A 20,151-nucleotide genomic window follows, 5' to 3' on the forward strand; every position below is an offset into this window, starting at 1 on the left:
TACTTTTTGACATTTTCACAGAATGGACAATAAAATTCAGTTAAGCAAGTTTTGCTTTCAGATTCTTAGTGCTGCAATACCTGGATTTCAAACTTCATAGGAGAATATTTGTTTTTAAATAGCTATTTAAACTGGAATTTTAACATTTCTATTGGCCTTTGGATTTATAAAAACTTCATTTAAAAAGAAAAATTTAAGTTGAGAGTCCCTTTTAGCATGGTCACTTTAAAAAAAAACAAAACAAAAAAAACCCCACCCACACCGTATATGCATATTTTCAGTTTAGAAGAGCAACAGTTTAAATGCAGGACATTTCCTTAGGACTAGTGACCATTGGTATAGCTCCTCCTATTTGGACGGCATTCTTGAAACTGATCCAAGTCTTGTTTGGTTTACTTAATGGTAGTCACTACTTTGTTTAAACACATCTAGAAAGAAAAATAATCAGGTTTCTTACCTTGTCACAGTTGGTACCAGCTACTAAACAAGATACTTCACCTCCAAGCCGCTTTGCTGCAGTGATAGCATTTAGCGTAATGGGTGTAAGAGACTCATTTGTGTGTTCAGCTATTACCAATGTACTCTGAAATCGCTGGAGCAATGAGGCCTTAAAAAAAAAAAGGAAAGAGGAAAACACACAGGGTTAACATTAAATGTGGAAGGAACAAACAGTATTTTATAGTATTTTACAGAGACCACCTAGTGCTTTATAGAAAGCATTTCATTTGTACAAAACTACATTAACCAATAACACTGAACAGACCAACTGAACTAACAGATGGTACTTTCAAACTGCTTTATTAAAGTACCAAGCACTAAGCAAGTGACAATCTTCTGAACTTCATATACTGCTCACATACTGAACATATACTGCATAGCCATTTTGAGATGATAGGAAGATACTGGTCAGGACTAGGGATAATAATTTTATAAACTAGATTTTTAGGTCAATTGATCAGCCTGGTTTGTTGAGCACATGGAAGTAATTTAAGAATTTGGATGGTTGTAGGATGAAATCCACAAAGGAAAGGAAGCAGGACATAATGGAAGGGAATCAGAGGATACTTGCCTTATAGCAGTGTAAATTATTTGCTTGAAACAATATATTTTTCAAACAAAGCTTTGACTAAACTCCTAGAGAAAGAACCTGCGCTTTTTTTTTAAAATGTATTGTATTCTTACTTTGCCTTTATTAATTGTTGGGAATTGGAGAAACAAACCAATAATTAGGGTCTTAGGCAGGTTTGCAGTTTAAAGAAACCATAATAAAAAAATCTATTGGACTGTATCAGACTTGAAGCTAAGTAATATATTTTATTTTAAAATGTTCAACCCTTTTCTGATGATTCAAACAATATCCCATCAGAGTCTAATATGGCTACTTAAAATAATTACTTGACCAACCTACTTACTATACTCTCTGGTAATTCTTTAGAACTTGTTCTGGAGCACTTTACAAATCAAAACAAAATTGCAAAAGCAGGAAGAGGATCAAACTGAAATGAAACAAAGGATTCTAAACATTGTTACTTTGTTTCACTAATACTTCAGTTTAGTTTGATTACAGCCTCTTTACATACAAGAGGTTAATTTAGCCAAGCACTGGCCACTCACAAATGATACACAAAATCACAGAACATTATTTGCAGGTAGCCTTTTGGATTAACTATATGGACTGGTTGCCTAACAGAGTGCATTAAAAAAAAAACAAAAAAACCCTGCATTATTTTCCAAAGGATTTAAGTCATGATATATTTAAGTCTCTCCCTATAAACACATAAGACCATGTAAGATAGTAACCAGGTATTTCCTGCACGCCTAGTGCCACATAGCCCCACAAGGACAATGCACCCAAGATCCTTCAAGATCTTCATTACTGTATGGGAGGATACAAGGGAAGAGGTATCAGCTGCCTTCACAGTACCACTTCTTACCCCTGCTCTGAGGAAACTCCCTAGAGTCAGGGACCTTTGGAGTCTGCTCAGGAGGTAATACAGCTGTGCTAACAGGTTCAGGAGGAGAAGCTGCCTGGGGCCAAAAGGTGGTATCAAGGTACAAGAGCTACAGCGGGTTTTGATTATAAACCTTACCCCTTACATCAGGGGTAAGCAACCTATGGCACGCATGCTGAAGGCGGCACGCGAGCTCATTTTCAGTGGCACTCACACTGCCCAGGTCCTGGCCACCGCTCTGGGGGCACTCTGCATTTTAATTTAATTTTAAATGAAACTTCTTAAACATTTTAAAAACCTTATTTACTTTACATACAACAATAGTTTAGTTATATATTATAGACTTATAGAAAGAGACCTTCTAAAAACGTTAAAATGTATTACTGGCACGCGAAACCTTAAATTAGAGTGAATAAATGAAAAATCGGCACACCACTTCTGAAAGGTTGCCAACCCATGCCTTACGTTAACATTCCTAATATGACAGGAATAGAAATGACCTATTGGAAATTCCATGCAGAAAACCTGAGTTTTCTTTCCCATCCCCTCAAAGGGGAACCCAGAAGTTTTAGGAAGTAAAATATCCAAAAGTGAATACAGAAGATGAAAGTACTCAATGACTGCCACCACTTCACCATGGAAATGCATTATTAAATTGCAATTACTTTTAGGTTTTTAGGTTTCTATTCTTTAGGTTTGTTTTAGTCTATGAAGTTAAGTATCATTTATTATTTTGGTGCTTTTCAGACAGTGATTGCTGAGACTTTAAAATACCGCTGAGTGGGCACAACATATACTCATACTGTTTTTGCAATGTTTATGACCTATAATGCTATTGTAATACTCTTAGAAATCTCAGTCATGTTGCTCTGTAATTCCTGTATAATAAAAATTCAGGTGCACATGGATCAATCAGCTGCCTAGCCAAAGTTTTAAATGTGTGTTTTTAATTAATGTTTGAAAAAAATTACCTTCACATCAACAATAAAGACTTTTGCACTCAAAGGCAGCTCTAGGCACCAGCAAAACAAGCAGGTTCTTGGGGCGGCATAATGCTGGGGCCCCAGCTCAAACCTGAGGCAGCGCTGGATCCTGACCACCCCGGGGGCAGTAACCAGCCTGTTGTTCTGCTGGCGAGGCAGGGAGCTGGCTAAGTGGGAAGCGTGTCCCTGCCGCTCTCCCTCAGGCAGCGGCCACCCACCCCTCCTCAGGCAGGAGCGGATAGCACGGCCCTGCCCCGGCTGCAGAGGACAGGCGGAACATGGCGCCCGGGCAGGCCGTTCCTCCTCAGCTTGTCCCCGCCTCCTCCTCCTCTCTACGCCACCTCCTGCCAGGGGCTGAGCGGAACACCGAGGATGAGCGCAGCCGGGATCCAGCAGCAGCCCCAACCCCCGACCGCGGGAGCAGCGGCGACGGGAGACGAGTCCACTCCAGGCGAGATCTGCAGCAAGGTAAGAGTCGGGCTGGATGGGAGGGTCCCCGGAACCCCTCGGGAGCTTCTGCCTGCTAGAGCCCCAGAGGCTGCCACGTCCCTCCCCAGCCCCGCACTGCACGCCGGTGCCTGGGAGTCTCCTTCTGCCTCCCCCACTGCAGGGGATGAGAGACCTGGCAGAGGGGGGCAGCATCTATCCAGCAAGCCCAGCACCTTTTCCTTGGCTGCTCCAGCCCCAGAGCTCTCTCCGCTGCATGCCCCTCGGGCTCCCAGCTGGGTGGCCTCAGTGCTGGGAAAACGCCAGCAGGGCTGGGTCCAGTGTGTCCCCAAGCTCGTGGGGAGTTCTCTCGCCCCAATGACTAGCACCTTACCTACGGCAAGTACAGTAGTGCGATAGGAGCGTGGCATGAAAAATATCATGTCAGGTTGTGACACGGTCACTCAAATCATGATTACGTGTGTGTACTGTGCTTCTCTATCGATGCCATTCGCACTAATTTTCATTTCGCATTGGTTCCAGTGGTTAAAGGGGTAAAATGCCAGAACAAAAACGACTTTCCGGTGCTACCTACTGGCAACAAAGAGAAACAGCAAAAAGAAATAGAAAAACTATTTTAAAAAGTCGACAATCAAGGAGAAAGCTCTAAGCCAGGGATGGGCAAACTATGGCCCGCGGGCCGGATCCGGCCCTTCAGGGCTTTGGATCCGGCCCGCGGGATTACCCCTGGTGGTGCTGCGGGCCTGGCGCTGCTCTCAGAAGCAGCCCCCGGGCCGGGAGGCAAAGGGCTCCATGTGCGCACGCAGAGCCCTCTGCCCCCCTCCCCACCCAGGGGCCGCAGCACTTCCTGGAGTGGCATGGGGACAGGGCAGGCATGCAGGGAGCCTGCCCTGGCCCTGGTGTGCGCCACTGCCACCCCGGAGCCACTTTAGGTAAGCGGCACCGGGCTGGAGCTCAAACCCCTCCTGCCCCCCACCCCCCAACTTCCTGCCCTAAGCCCTCTGCCTGTACCTCGCACCCCTCCTGCACCCAACTCCCTGCCCTGAGCCCCTTTCTACACTCCTGTGCATTCCAACCACCTGCCCTGAGCTCCCTGCTGCACCCTGCACCCCGTGCACCCCAACTCCCTGCCCTGAGCCCCATCCTGCACTCCGTACCCCTCCTGTACCCCAACCCCCTTCCCTGAGCCCCCTCTTACACTCTGCACCCCTTCTCTGCCCCAATCCCTTGTCCTGAGCCCCTTCCTCCACATCCCGCACTCCACCTCCCCTGCCCCGGCCCTGCATACAATTTCCTCACCCAGATGTGGCCCTCGCCCCAAAAAGTTTGCCCACCCCTGCTCTAAGCAATGCACTGAAGGTGATCATTCATCAACTGATGAAGACCAATCGAACCAAAGAGTATCTTTATCAACTGACAAAGATGAACAACAATCTGACCAAAGATTATCTTCGCTATCTGATAAAGACGAACAATCACAATCCATCCAAAGATTTACTTCTTCAGCTGAAGAGTCCAGAAACGAAGAACTGTTATCCAAATCTAAAACTGAAGAATAATTATTGGAAGGTGGAGAGACTGACACAGGATTGGATCCAAGTACATGAGCGACAATAATTACTGATGCAATGTGAATGATTGTGAAAAAAAGGTCCTTCAAAACTAGATTCTACATTTGAATATGCATTAATGAGTCGAATCATCGACTTATGCCATCCAGTATGAAGAAAAAAAAAATGAAAAATGGGGAACTTAATAGATCGTGGTTAGTGTAGTCACAGACCAAATATGTCGGGTTTTGGTTTTGCTGCAAACTGTTCTGTAACTCGGACATTCTTCTGGCAACTGCAGGTTTTAATGACTGGTGAAATTTGCATCAGCATTTGAAAGAACATGAAACATCAAAAAAATCATTTATGCTCGTTGACAAATTGGACTGAGCTGTCAAACAGATTACGTACAACAATCGATGCAGTACAGCAATGTCAACTAAATTCAGAAATTCTACGTTGGCAAGCTGTGTTGGAACGTTTACTGGCAATCATTAATTTCCTAGCCGAACAGTGCCTTGCATTCCGTTGGTCCCCAGATATTTTATATGAGAATAACAATGGAAATTTCTTAAAATTGGCTGAGTTATTTGCAAAATTTGATAATGTTATGGCTGAGCATGTACGAAGAGTGAAAGATGGAGAGATTCACACCCATTATTTGGGTAAAAATACACAAAATGAGATAATACAATTTACGCACTCCATTAGAAATTATGAAATTTTATCGAATTTGAAACATGCCAAATATTACTCAATTATAGTTGATTGTACTCAAAATCTGAGCAAAACCGAGCAAATGTCAATAGTTTTACGATTTGTGAAAATTGATGAAAATGCAGAAGTAAAAATTTGTGAACACTTTCTAGAATTTATACCAGTGAATGAAACTACTGGGAAAGCCCTCACAGGTGTAATTCTACAGAAATTGGAACACTATGGAATACCTTTAGAAAATATGCGCTGTCAAGGGTACAATAATGGCTCAAATATGTGAGGACAATATGCAAGTGTACAGCAAAGAATACTGAATTTAAACAATCAAGCTTTTTTCGTTCCTTGCCATGTGCATTCGCTCAATCTGGTTGTCAGTGATGCCACCAAATCATCTAAAGATGTCGTTTCATAGTTTACCACAGTGCAAGCAATTTACAACTTTTTTTTTAATGCTTCCATACACCGTTGGGCAGTCTTGAAGAAGCATCTTGAACAAAAACTCACACTTAAACCTCTAAGTCAAACTACATGGGAAAGCAGGATAGACACTATTAGACCATTCTGATATTCATCAGAAGAGATTTACGATGCACTATTTGAAATAAGCCAGGACTTCTTGTATGATCCTTCATTTCGAAATGAAGCTGAAACATTGGCTCAGAAAATGATGCAGTTTCAATTTTCATGTTGCACGGTTATTTGGCATAATATTCTAAATCAAATTAAATTTGACCAGCAAAGTTATGCAGAACATAACCAAAGACATATCCGAGGCAAAGACGATTTTGAATAAAACGCTGGAATATTTAAAAAAATACCGTTCAGATGAAGGATTTGAAGAAAGTGTCAAAGAAGCAACAACAGTAGCAGAAGATCTTGATTTTGAACCGATGTTTGCACCTCAACAATTCATTCGTCCTCGGGGGAAAAAAACATGATAGTTTTGTTATGAGACTCATGATGATCCTATTCTCGATCCAAACGAAAGGTTTAAAGTTGAATGTTTCTATTGTATTTTGGATGTAGCTATAACTTCCACTGAAGAAAGATGGTGTCAGTTACATGGTCATTGTGAAACTTTTGAATTTTTATACAATATTGGAAATATTAAAAATCAGTTTTCCAAAGAAGACCTCATGAAGCACTGCCAAGACCTACATTTAGCGATCAGTAGTGATGACGCTGATGACACTGATGCAGTAGAATTGTATGATGAATTAATAGCTTTATCTGAGCTAATAAGTCCTAAAACTTCTCCTCTAAAAGTATTAGAATTTATAGCAAAAAATGATTTTTTCACTCCAAACACTGCTATAGCATTACTGGTAATGTTAAAAGAATGTGTATCAGTGGCTTCTGGTGAGCACAGTTTCTCAAAACTGAAATTACTAAAAAATCCACCATGTCTCAAAATCATTTGTCAGGACTCGCATTAATTTCAATTGAAAGTACCATTGCAAAAAATTTAGATTTCACTGACTTATTAAAAGACTACGCAAGTATAAAAAAAATTCAGTTCATCTAAATTCTTTTAATTTATGAGAAACTGGAAGACACTAATGTTTTTCATTACAGTGTATAGTTGAACCCAAATTGTTGGTAATTGTGATTTTGTTAAAATTAAATATTAAAACTTTCCTACTAGTGTAATTTTATTTCATTAACTACAAATTCTCGATTTTTTTTAATTTTAAACAGTCAAAAACAAACACAAAACTGCAAAGTACAAATGTGTAAAAGCCAAAAAAAAGCGAGGGGTGGCAAAAAAACCTAGAGCCAGCCCTGTTTGCACTCTGGCCATATTTCAAGTGACATATTGTAGTGCTCAGGTCATCTTCAGGAAACCTATTTATGTGAATGATCATGCCAGGCAAAAAGAGAATGGCTATTGAGGATGCAGTGGAGAATAAAATAAAGACCATGGGACAATTTTCAGATATACCAAACACTCCAAACTTGTACCAAAGTCAACAAAAACTGAAAATGCTCAACAGCATAAAAAATCAAGCCACATAATAAAATAAGTAAAGACACAGCAAGAATAGATTCTGAAGAAAAAAAAAAAAAGAGAGTACGCCTTTAGTGAAAGACTACTAGATATTAGAAAAGTCAAATTCGGGTCTGCTAGGCATGCAGAAAGATTAAAAGTTACATTTATACCATCTTTCATCCAAGGATCTCAAATATTTTTATAAAAAGGTGGGAAATAGTATTGAATTTATAGATATGTTGAGTCCAAAAGAGATATTAGAAGATCTTTTGTGCAATAAAAAAAGCATTATTGAAATCTGAAAAAGGTCAACAGCTTTTACCCTCCAATCTTTAAGGCCAAAACAAGGAGTTGGAAGCAGCACAAAAAGAGTGAACTAACATTCAAAATATTTTTCTTCTCTAATGTCACCCCATCATACAGAGAGAGAACTACCGGTAGTAGGTTTTTTGCATCCCCATTTGGGTAAAAATACCAATATTGAGTATTTACATTTGTAAACTTTAAAACTCCCAATAAAAAGGAAAACTTAGAAATAGGTAAAGCATAACTTTATCCAAACAACCTGATGTATCATTATTTTAACTCTCTAACATGTAACTTGGAGATAAAGTATCCACAGAACAATGATTTATGAAGTTATTAGGGCACTAATTTAAAAAATTAATGGAGTCATTGAAATACTAATATCATATAGCTATCCTACCACCATCGTACTTTACCTAGAATGTGCCTTACCAGTCATCACTATTTACTTGTAGGGAGTAAGTAGAGTTTTCCTTAGCACACAGTAGAAATCAACTGGTTTCGGATATAGGACCTGTGGTTGCCTAATTTTATTAAGTTTCTTCTACCATTACCTTCTTATTTAGATACGGTATTTGCAGGATTCTTCATTCAGAAAAGAGCTCCTCTGAAATGTATGACATCTCTCGATTATCCCCTTCCTCCCCCCCATCCCCCAACAAGATACCTTAACTTGCAGCGGACACCCCTCAATCTAATTTAAGACTATGACCCAGTTTATCTTAATCAATAGTTTCTCCATTTTACAGATATCCTAATCTGTAAAACTATCTCAATAAAAGTTGCATTAAGTAGACAATTATATTCTAGAATACCTCAGATTGGCTTTTTCCCTGAGTTTTTAAGAGAATCAAACCTAGATGACATAAAAAGATGAGGCAAATGTGTTTTACTACCAATGGAGAGTCCAGGATTTAGGTACAGAAAGTCACCAGTATTTGCAAATTCCTTCTCATCATCCACATGACCTCCCAAAACTTCACTTAAATCAATTGGTCAACTCCATTTCAATCAATGGAGTCACATCCACTTGCAACAGTGGTGAATTTGGTCTTTCACATCTGTTTAGTTTCAACTGAACAGTAGAACAAAGATTATACCTTATCCCTATATTAACAGACCACTGGAGCTTCCTCTGCAGTAAACAAGTTGAAAGTCCAGGTTCCTTGGCACTGTTTTGTGCTCTTGTTTACAAAGCCACTTATACAGTATATTTAAATATGATCCCCCATGACAGCTGATATCAGAGCAGGATTCTTCCATTAAAATTCCTTGCCCCTCTTCTTTGTTGCATGGGATAAATATTTTGAAATTACTAGTTTCTCCTTATCTTTCATACTTTACAAATGCTCCCTGTTTAAAAAAAATGCAGGGAAGAGAGTCTTGATCACAATATTGCTAATATAGTTCATCTTACAAATTCAAGAATAAGAGTGCAAATGTTGACAATCAAGGAGTTTGGCTTTGTGTTTCTCATTTTGTGGAACTTGGAACTCTAAATTGGTCATAATAAGGGATTATTATTTATACTGTACTAGCACCCAACCAAGGGGCCGTACAGATATACAGGAAAAGATCATCCCTGTCCCAAAGAGCCTTTAATCTAAAAATACAAAAAACACAAACAAATTGGTCAGGATGACCGTTTGTATCTTTTAAAAAACAGTGAAACTAACATGACAGCCTGTCCACTGCCCCTGTACTAAACCATTGTTTGTTAATGACAAAATCCATTGATATATCCATAGTATGAATACTTTGAACTTCCATACCACTTTCCTTTGAGATTCTCAAATGTTCTTTACAAATAAAGCTTGTCGCCATTTTACCAAAAGGTGGCCTGTAAATAACTTGCTTAATGTCCTTCCCCCTACAGCATGATAGATTAGATAAAATATGTCCTTCATCCACCCACCAAGTAACCCTGAGTATTCACTTAGTTGTAAAGCTTAGCAACATACAAGCTGGAACACAGAGTATGATGCAACAAAAAGTAACTAACCTTCTATGGCCTAACATATAAAAGTGATCAGACCCCACCTTTACATGCATGCCTCCCAGTTAAATTAGTTTAAGCTCAATCCTGCAAAGGATCTACATGCATTCAATTCCCAGTGCAGTCAACTGGAAGTGAGGGCACTCAGGACCAAGATGCACTATCTACTTTACTTTGGTACTAAGGCATATTCCCACTCTCTGCCTATTTTATCACCACAAATCTGGCTAAGCCTCCCCTTGACACACACATGACTTTTTACAAACTAAGATCCAGTCACTAAAAACCAAGAGTCTTACAGCTGCAGTAATTTTTATTCATCAGTGGGCTACACAGGGTTTTTAATCACTGAAAGTGAGAGTCCTGGATCCCTGCTCGGAGTAATGCAGACCAGGACAACTTTTTAGACTTTTGCGATTAGATGAACGTCTTATTTCACATGAGCCATTATTCGAAGTGAGATAAAAATACATCTCCATAGACTGATTAAGAACTTGTCAAGGATGTTCAGAGTATGAGAGGGGCACTCTTTTGCATAATACAATATAAATTAGACCATACAAACCTTTTGCTCTGCCTTTTCCTCCTTGTGCTGTCTTAAATGATCCCCCAAACCTACCAGTTTGTTCTCCAAGTCCTCCAAGGGCATGGTAAAAATGTAACAGGCTTAGTTTGCAGCAAGGGAGGTTTGGATTAGACAGTAGGAAAAGTTTTCCAACTCTAAGGATAGTTAAGCACTGGAAGAGGTTTCCAACCCCCCAGCACTGGAGGGTTTTGAGAACAGGTCGGACAAACACCTGGCAGGGATGGTCTGGGTTTACTTGGCCCTGCCCCAGCGCAGGTGCCCTCCTGAGCTGCCTGCCAGCGCCAGGCTATGGCTGGGACCACGGGTCCCGTGGGCGGCTCGCTTCTCCCTGGCTCTGGGTGACCTTTGGCCCAGTTCGGGGCGCAGCCGGCCCAGCCCTAGTTGCGGGGCCACAGGGCCGAGCCAGGCAGCTCCCCAGGACGGAGAGGGTGGGGGGAGCCAGCGCCGAAGCGGGGCGGCCGTACGGGCCCCCGGGAAGGGCTCCAAGGGGGGCGCAGCTCCCCCGCCCGGCGCTGAGGGGGTGCCGCTGCTCCCCGCGGAGCGGGCCCCGACCGCCGCGCCGCACTCACCGCCCGCCTCAGGCGCCGAGCCCCGACCGCCAGCAACATGGCGACTCCCTCCGGGTCCCTCTCACCCGCCCCAGCAGCACCCACCCGAGCCGGTTGGGCGCAGCAGAGATCTCGCGCGAGCGGCTGAGGGACAACGCGACAGGGAATCCTGCCTTCTCCCATTGGCCAGCGCCAACAGCCAATCAGAGGAGGCGGAAAGGTTCTTGGGCTCTTTGAGTTCCCGGGGCGGTGCGCGCGTGGCGGGTGGGAAATGCAGTTCGAGGCGGACTCCCGGGGCGCTCGCTGAGTCACTGCACTAGCCCAGATAACACAGCAGCCTCAAGGCCCTTCCGTGGCTGCGCCTCGGTGCAGCTTTGCAGTCCGTGTGCGCGGCGCGGCGCTCATATTCAGGGGAGGAAAAGTTGCCAAACTAGACTTGGGCACGAATCGAGACCCCAGCTTGGATCCACAGGCAAAAACGTGCAGTTTAGGCCTACCTACAGTCAGCACTCATCTGTCTGCCAGGGCCACTCTGGAGCATAAAAAGTGGACTCTCAAACAAGACTGACTGCTAAACACCCTTGATGCTCTGCAGTTAGGGTGATTAAGCAACTCAAACTGCCCATTAGTTTCCTGGATACAGGCCAGCAGTTACAGCAAAATGAATATCCAACTGATCCCAGCTTTGCATAGGTCCAAAAACATTAAACTTAAAATTGGGGGGTGGGGGGCATGATCCCATTAACCACATGGCTGTAAACTTTATGAAATTAGTTCTTTGTATTACATAAGCCAAAAATAAAGATTCAAGGTTGTGATCTTAAGCGTACACACAAGCTTTTCTTATTTCTACATGCTTAAAAAAAACCCACACCTTTCCACGGCTGATAATGCAAATGTTTGAGAACTAGCTGGAAACTTTTACAGGCAGAGACAAAGATGATCTAACAAACATTTCTGGCATGTTAAGTAGTATCGTATAATATACAAGTATGCCAATTCCATCCTGAAGGGTCTAAATATGGTTCCCAGGCATCACTTAGGAAAGGAACCAAAGAGGTTGTTTTTTGTGCTAATGTTGGAGAAGAAAGCTATATGCCGTATAGACTGGGCTCAGAATCCAAGAATGGGAAGACTAGAAAGGATTCATCCAGCAATTGAACAAGAACCATACAGGATCCAGATGGCACAGAGCACAAATGGACAACCATCTACATAATACTGAGGAACAATGGTGAGCATTATATCCTCCTCTTGACCAGATTTAATAAAAAAAACTTATGATATGATAAAAAAATCGGAATCAATTTTTCCGATATTTCTTTTATTCATGTGTTTGTTTTTACCAAGAGTTAAATAAAGTTTTTAAAGAGAAATAACACCTCTGGAAGTGAAGTTATACAGACAAGTATCCAGAATTAGACTAAAATTCTTCCACATTGTACAAAGCCAAAGTAAATAGGAGGAGGAAATCCTCTGGTGTAGCCTGCAGTACTGCTATTGAAGGTTATGGGCAGCAACAACCTCTGCAGCCACTGTGCCCTCCACAATGCAGAGTATAATCAATGTATTCACACTGATAATTCCACTCTCTTTCCCAAACCCCTTGTCAATTATGATAAATAGGACACCTGTAGAGCACAACTTCACAGCGCATAGGAGGGTCCAGAACCACCTTTCCTGCTGCTGGTCCTGCCCCAATGCCATGCACCTTGTATAGTCATTCATACCAATGCAAAGTAGATTAAAACTGAATGTAGAATACTACCAAATCAGAATGGCAGCATCTTATACCCAATTTGTACAGTCTATATCGCAGAAGTGGCTAGACAGAAGAATCAAAACCTCTTCCTTTAGGACACAAGTGAATTTGCATAACTTGTAATGTGTCCTTCCTACCTAAATGTTTCCTGCCCTAAATTGTTGGGCAGCGTAGTGTTGGTGTGCATTGCGGCCCATCATGTGCAAGTAATGTATGTTTTCCCATTAAGGATAATGGCCTAAGTCTGTCCATAAGAGCCCTGTGCCATGTTTGATCTGTGGCATGCCCAGTTCGGTCAGGGTGATGTTGACATTGCTATGGGCCAACTTCCATTCTGTCTGGTGACCGGACCTGAGTACAAACTGTGTTGAACAGAGCAGAGGCATTAGTAAGCTCTTATGTTCTCCCCTACCCTTCCAACACATTGCAAAGTTGAACAAAGCCATAGAAAATGAAAGGTGGCTGTGAGCAATGCTCCTCCCTCCACACAGCAGAAGAGCCATGCAACTGGCATGTTGTGTGAAAGAGAGAGCATGGCCAAGGTGGGAAAGGACCTGGCAACAGCCACACTAAGTACCATGTTCCATTGTGAAAGCTATATATATTACACAAAAACTTGTGAAAATGTAATGCTGCTTGAAGCAGGCTGGAGTGGCAGGTCAAAGACCGCTGTGGTCAGAGCAGCAATTGTCAATATGGCTACTTCAATCCTGTGTGTTGCCATACTCTGGGGGACAAAGGGGAGGCCATGGGGCTAGCCAGGGTCCACGTGCGTTGAGGCTTGGTTTCTCATAGATTGACAGCTCATCGCTGCCTTCCTTGGGCCCTGCCTCATGACTGCAACACAATCCCACTGGCCCCATGGCCTAGGAGGAGGTCGTTTATTTACCTAATCATGGATCTTGAAGAAACACACAGAGCTTTTGTATTTTGTTCCTCTCTGTGCATTTCTACACAGAAGGGGAATATATGGGGTTTGGTTCCCAAAATGAAAAGAAGACTCTTTGTAGCCAAGTTCTGGAAGCCCCTCTAAGCTCCTATTGCCAAAACCAAGAAACCCAACATTTGTATCATAGCAGAGCCTATAGTAAATCTCTCTTGCGCATCTGGTAGAGACTTACAGAAAAAGAAAGAAAGAAGTGTGTGCGGGGGGGGGGGGGTTCAGCTGTCCATAGGTGCTGGAACATGGGAGGGGAGACCAGACGTCAAGGCTTTTTCCATACTCCAGGACCTGCCAATTGTCTAAGTCATTTGACGTTTCAAAGACCAGTCAAGTAACACCAGCCCAGTATGGTATCCCCATTACAGAGGACAGATGTAGAACTGCTTCAGCCAACGCCCCTTCCTCACGTACAGCATTATAATTATCAGAGGCCACAAAACCCATTTCTGTTTTGGAGAATGGCTTATTTGCTTTTAAAAATTTATAGGTTTTTTAATTTTTAAGGAGCTGAATGTATTTTACTCAGGATTATATTTCATTTAACAATATGAAACTGATTAAAGGAAAGTTCAGCAAAATATGGTTTGCATCCTTGCTCTGTCCCTGCTATATAGAGAAAACAGATGATACACAGCAATTCCAGAGCAAATGAGTCAATCCTCCTGCGACAAACTGCAAAGCCCAAGTAAAATGGCTTTGTGGTGGGGTGCTTTTTGGGAGATGAAATCCTCCCTCCCAGGCTGCATAGCGCCAGCAGAATCTCACTGCAGCATGATTGCAGGCACCTACTGTAACAATTGTGCCCCCACCCATGGGGTGAAGGGATTGGCCAGTAGAGCCACACAGACACAAATCTAATGGCCACAACCATGTCCCTCTCTAACACACACCTTCTGCACCTCTCTGTGCACTACTACTGTAGGAAATCGCTCCCTTTGTGGATTCCTTACAGCCTGCCCCCACAGTGCGGTAGAACCACTACCCTTCAGGTAGTATATGCCCATACAAGAGGCAAGATTTGACCCTTGGTAATGTTTAATTGTTACCTTAGCTGTTGTTTCTCTCCACCCAATTTATTTTCAAAACCATTCTTTGAGAGCAACCAACCTGAGTTTAGCTTAGCACTTATACAGCACTTGCCATCTGATGATCTCAAATACTTTATGAATTTTCCCCATTTTACAGAAAGGGAAATTGAGGCACAGAGACATTAAGTCTTCCATTTTCAAGTGGCCACTAATTCTGCATAACTCATATATTGGCTGTCCAAGTTGAGACACAGGTATCTCAGGCTAGGCAGCCATAATTAGTGGCCATCTTTGAATCTATGGACCTAAGTGACTTTCCCAAGGCCGCATAGCAAGTCATTAGTACAGCAGTAGGCAAACTTTTGGGCCCAAGGGCAATTGTATGGCAGGCCATGAATGCTCACAAAATTGGGGATTGGGGTGCAGGAAGGAGTGAGGGCTCTGGCTGAGGGTGTGGGCTCTGTGGTGGGTCCAGAAATTAGATCTGAAACAGGCCCACTCTCCTAACAAACAAGATTAGCATAGGAGTTTACTCCACAGTAAGCACCATACAAAACTCTGCACTTTGTTCTGAGAGCCATGACACTTCCCAAGCAATGATAATATACATTAGGTTCCACAGAAATATCAGGAATTGTTTTGATTTTTAAAATTTCCTAGTGGCAAAGGGATGGATTTAAAAATACATTAAGCAAAATACTCCCCTAAAAATCTGCATTGTAGATCTTTGAAAAATATGGTCACTGAAATCTTGGAGAGACTGACAGTGGCCTCTTCACTTAAGTTACAAATCAAATCAATCAATCAATCCAGCAGTACTAAGAGCTTATGGATTTGTAACACTACAGACTTTAAGATCCTGAAATCAATGAATGGTGTGGCACAAATACAGTTTCTTCCTTATCATTAATATTCTTAGTACACCTCTACCTCGATATAACGCTGTCCTTGGGAGCCAAAAATCTTACCATGTTGTAGGTGCAACCGTGTTATATTGAACTTGCTTTGATCCACCGGAGTGCGCAGCCCACCCCCCCTCCTCCGGAGCGCTGCTTTACCGCGTTATATCCAAATTCGTGTTATATCAGGTGGCGTTATATCGAGGTAGCGGTGTATTCTCTAGCCATTTCACAACAAGGCATATTTTCCCCCAAAGTGTAAGGGGTTTGCAGCATGTTGCTGATTTATCCTACAAATGCATTTCTATGACACCCATCACTGTGATTTCTCTCAGACTAGTGCAAAGCACTTGAGCTTTCCCACAACCTACGATGCCAAGAAATACTACAGCTCCGACTGCAGAATGTGTCCGTGCGTATTCAGATATTTTGTATTGCTGGACAATTAACTAATGATGATTGTAAAGGTGAATGAGATTTGAGACAGCCATTATGGCTATACAGCGCATCCCATTTCCTGGCTCTGGCGCGCTGGCAACTGTATAGACCCTGTGACGAGGGCTAGAAGAAGCAAGACTGGAGTGGACTGTACCCTGCCAATCTTGGCTGATCAGATTGTCCCTAGGGGACTCTTCCAGCCAGCATAAATTAGAGTCGCCTCAGAGCCCTTAGCCTTAAAGTTACTATAACTAGCTCAGTGATGCTAAGGAACCAGCCCTCTAGGTTTCAAGGCTGTTCCCAGTTCTCTAAATTCTGGAAAGAATTCACCTCAGAAACATTGAAAAAATGACCAAAAAGTCATCACCAGACCTGTTTCTCCTCTCACAATGGTGTGCATAAGAATAACTTCATGGAGCCACAGTGCTATTTTCATTTAACCCCAATTTTATAAGTACCACTGATTTCAGGGATGAGGCAACTTCCTCCCATCCCTTCAGAGAGCTGTGTCCTAAAAGGCACAACTGAGCCTTCTATAGAGGAAATGTGCCAAATATTGTTACAATTGCTTTGGAAAATATTTTTACTTAGGATGCAGAAATCTAATAAAAGGAGCAAAAATAAATTGAGTATATGGTACTCTTTATCATGTACCCTTTATTTGACTAAAAATGTTTGTATGTAATGTATGTTTTACTCATTAAAGTGTGGCACACCCCTTGGTAATCCTATTGTAAGCCCCTGCCCCCACCCCCAAAAAATTAGCTTTCATAGTGCAAAAGCAGAAGGCATATTTTGTGGAATCAAGCCTTTAAAAAGGAACAAGTATAGGTTTAGAGTATTTTTTACTAGACTGTAAGGAAATTAACATTAGATCAGCTTTGGCCACATGGTTATCAGTCCAGATAACAGCTCAGAGTAAGTCAAACTCTTTCTTTCTATGCATCTGTTTAATAGCATAAAGTATATTTTGATCAGAAAACTGCTGCTGGCAAACTCTAGGTCAGATTTCAAAGTAAAAAGTGCCAGAGATCTAGAAAATGACAGGCTTGATATTATATTTTCTGTTTTTAATGTTAATTTAAAACCTGAATAGCACCTCAAATACATGTAATCTTTATTGAAACTGGCTTGATAAGGATTACATCTTGATGCACAAAGGAAGTCTTTATCACTTATGGCTAGTGTTTTAGGCGCTTATAAAACTGTAATCAGGTAGGGATTATATCAGCATGATCCACATGAAATAGAATAAAGCTTTTCATCATGGTTCAGCTCATCTCCCACATAATGGGTTCTGATAATAAAAGGGTAAAACATAAAATACACAGGGACCAATGAAACTGTGGATTCAGAATCCATTGCAAGCAGAGAACATTTTTACACATTTAGAAAAAAATGAATGATTAATTAGTGGAAGAAGCCCTGAGTATGGTGCATTGTTATCCAGGATTATTTCATTAGGATCTGCTGACCCAATTTCTTCATTGTAAAGGGAATTACATTTTTTCACACTGTGCAGTTAGATCAATACTGAGGATGGCTCAAACTTGTTTAAATATAGTAGGTTAGTGAAAACACAGCAAAAAACCCTACTCCAGTAACTTAATGACCCACAGGGGAAATGAAACAGGAATGGGTACAAAAAGTATATTATGTTGGAACTGAATTTTGGTTCATGTAAAATACATAAGTCCTACAAGACATGGAAACCAGCAAACACGTTCTCATGACTAATGGCTTTAGTAAAGAAGATGACTGAATTTTTTTGTTTTTTTAAATAGCAACACCACTTTTTGATAAGGGGCATCCTCAGTTTACGGTTTCTGCAATCATGATGAGTATGGCTGACTTGGAGATAAATTAAAGAGCTTCATTCAGGAGCTCTACCAACAGTTGAAAGGATTCACCTACTAATCTGTCAAAATCCAATAATGTTAAAACAATCAGAATCTGCTTACCACTCTACTGAAGAATTTAAAAATTGAACAGACAGTTTCTGCCTACATGACACTACAGGGATGGTCAAAAAGAGAGCAAGGCAGCAATGCACCATGAGAGATGAGAAAAATAGAAGAAGAAGAAGTGACCCAGAGTCACTAGAGAAGGTAACTGAGGATAGTTATTGCCATAATTTAAAACTATATTATCCCATTTCATGGAGCAGATAATAATTCTGTTGTCAAATCATTTAGTCCCCAATATAAATACTTATGCATGAGAATAACTTTACACATGCGAGTAATCCCATTGTGGCTCTACTCACATGTTTAAAGTTACTCATGTGCATGTTTGCCATGTCAAAGTGCAAATATTGCCCATTTCTGTATATTTCAAGCCTTTTTCATTTTTTCTAATCCAGTTAATATTGATCCTTCCCCACTGACATTCATTTCTGCAGTGCATGAATATTGAAATATAGAAATGAAAGGAGACCTCTCTGTATAGGGCCTGATTGTCTTCTCATTTGCACCAGTTTTACACTGGTGGAGCTCCACTGACTTACTCCTGATTCACACCACTGTAAGTATAAGTCTCAGCCTGTCTTACAATTAGATTCCTTTATAATAAGATATAATCACAATATAATTTATGATGCCCTTTATGGCATCTTTCATCTGAGTATATCAGAGCAATTTACAATCTTTATTTAAATTAACCTTCACTACATCCCTTTGAGGTTGGGAAGTATCACCATTTTACAGTTGGGGAAACCAAGGCACAGTGCTGTCACTTGCCTTGCCCAATCATAGAGGGCTGGGAACAGAATCCAAATTTCCAGGCCCTGTTCAGATTACTGTGCCACACTGCAGTTTCCCTATAAATGACACTTCCTAATGAAGTTCTAAATATCTTATCTGGATAATTAGATAAATAACAATAGCACTTCGTGTTCTCTTTTGCATATTTTCATAAATCATCATTACCAGGGAGTGAAATCACTTAATAACCTGCTCCCATTGAAGTGGATGGTAAAAATGGTTCAATGGGAGCAGAATCAGGACCTACTAGGTTAGGTAAGGAGTACACGTGTTCATGAGTTAATCGATCTAGTTGCAGTATTGCTAGAATTGTTAACCTTTTTGGAAATGAAGGCTTACATTAAAAAACAGATGGAACCTTCCTTGAAAATATTTGTTGTTCATGCTATTTGTAATGCAATTTGCTTGGGAATGTTTATGCTACAGTGGCTCAATAGAAAGACAGCCATCTCTTCCTGTCTGCAGTGCCCAAGCAACATTGTCAACCTAGACTTTTGGCTGTACACTGCCATTGTTCTGTGTGCAGAGCTCCCACTGAAGTTAATGGGAGTTGTTTGTAAAATTCAATGGCAGAATACACTGCCATTATTTTTTAAACACATCTGCTTTTTATGTCTCTATTACATGGCTAAAGAAGAATCTGCATGCCACTAACTATTCCCTATTCACGCTATCCTGACCCTTTCCCTGTGAATCCAAGAACATGCAGTCTATGTACATGATGGCCTCATGGGAATTACACCTTTTATGCTTGCTTCCAAGCATTTCTGGAAAGCTAATTTCCAAATTTCAACCTAGAAAATAATACTTCTGCGATGAGTGCAGGAGTCACAGTCATTTCCTTATTTCTTTAAAAGTTATTAGTGATTGTTGATCCATTTGTTTTTGGATGGCTAATTTGCAGCACCAGAAACAGGCCCAGTTTTCCAAAAGCAAGCATTCCATCCTGCAGAGCATCAGACATCTTTCTAGGGTCTCAGGTTGTTACTCAAGAATCGAAGCAGCCAAAATCATTGTCTACATGTTCAAAAATGACTAATGTTTTGCATTTCTTTCAGGCCTTCCATCTATAGATCTTAAAGCACTTTTCACATTATTAATGAGGTAAGCATCATCACATGCCACAGATAGGTCTAACGATAAATCTTATTGTACCAATGAGAAATTTAAATCATGGAGAAGCTAAGAGCCCAATCCAATTTCAACTGGACTCCGTAGGAGAAAATTACCAGCCCTCTTTAACA

At 41.4% G+C, this 20,151-nt stretch overlaps 1 protein-coding gene across 4 annotated transcripts in view; it reads right to left on the reverse strand.

Annotated features, from left to right (window-relative positions):
* The window catches only part of ETFA (electron transfer flavoprotein subunit alpha), a 49,718-nt gene extending 38,445 nt beyond the window's left edge, over positions 1-11,273 (reverse strand). For 2 of the 4 annotated variants that reach the window (XM_044979588.1, XM_044979586.1), the window contains exons 1-2: positions 11,097-11,249; positions 458-607 (exon numbers count right to left, since the gene is read on the reverse strand). In XM_044979588.1, the coding sequence (XP_044835523.1) occupies positions 458-607; positions 11,097-11,135 (189 nt within the window). In that variant the 5' untranslated portion in view covers positions 11,136-11,249. Of the gene's footprint in view, positions 1-457; positions 608-10,506; positions 10,606-11,096 lie in introns of those variants that run through there. The other 2 variants (XM_044979590.1, XM_044979589.1) reach the window with 2 other exon arrangements.
* Between the last annotated feature and the right edge of the window lie 8,878 nt (positions 11,274-20,151).

This window comes from Mauremys mutica, chromosome 11 (assembly GCF_020497125.1).
Source record: "Mauremys mutica isolate MM-2020 ecotype Southern chromosome 11, ASM2049712v1, whole genome shotgun sequence".
Taxonomy (NCBI): Eukaryota; Metazoa; Chordata; order Testudines; family Geoemydidae; genus Mauremys; species Mauremys mutica.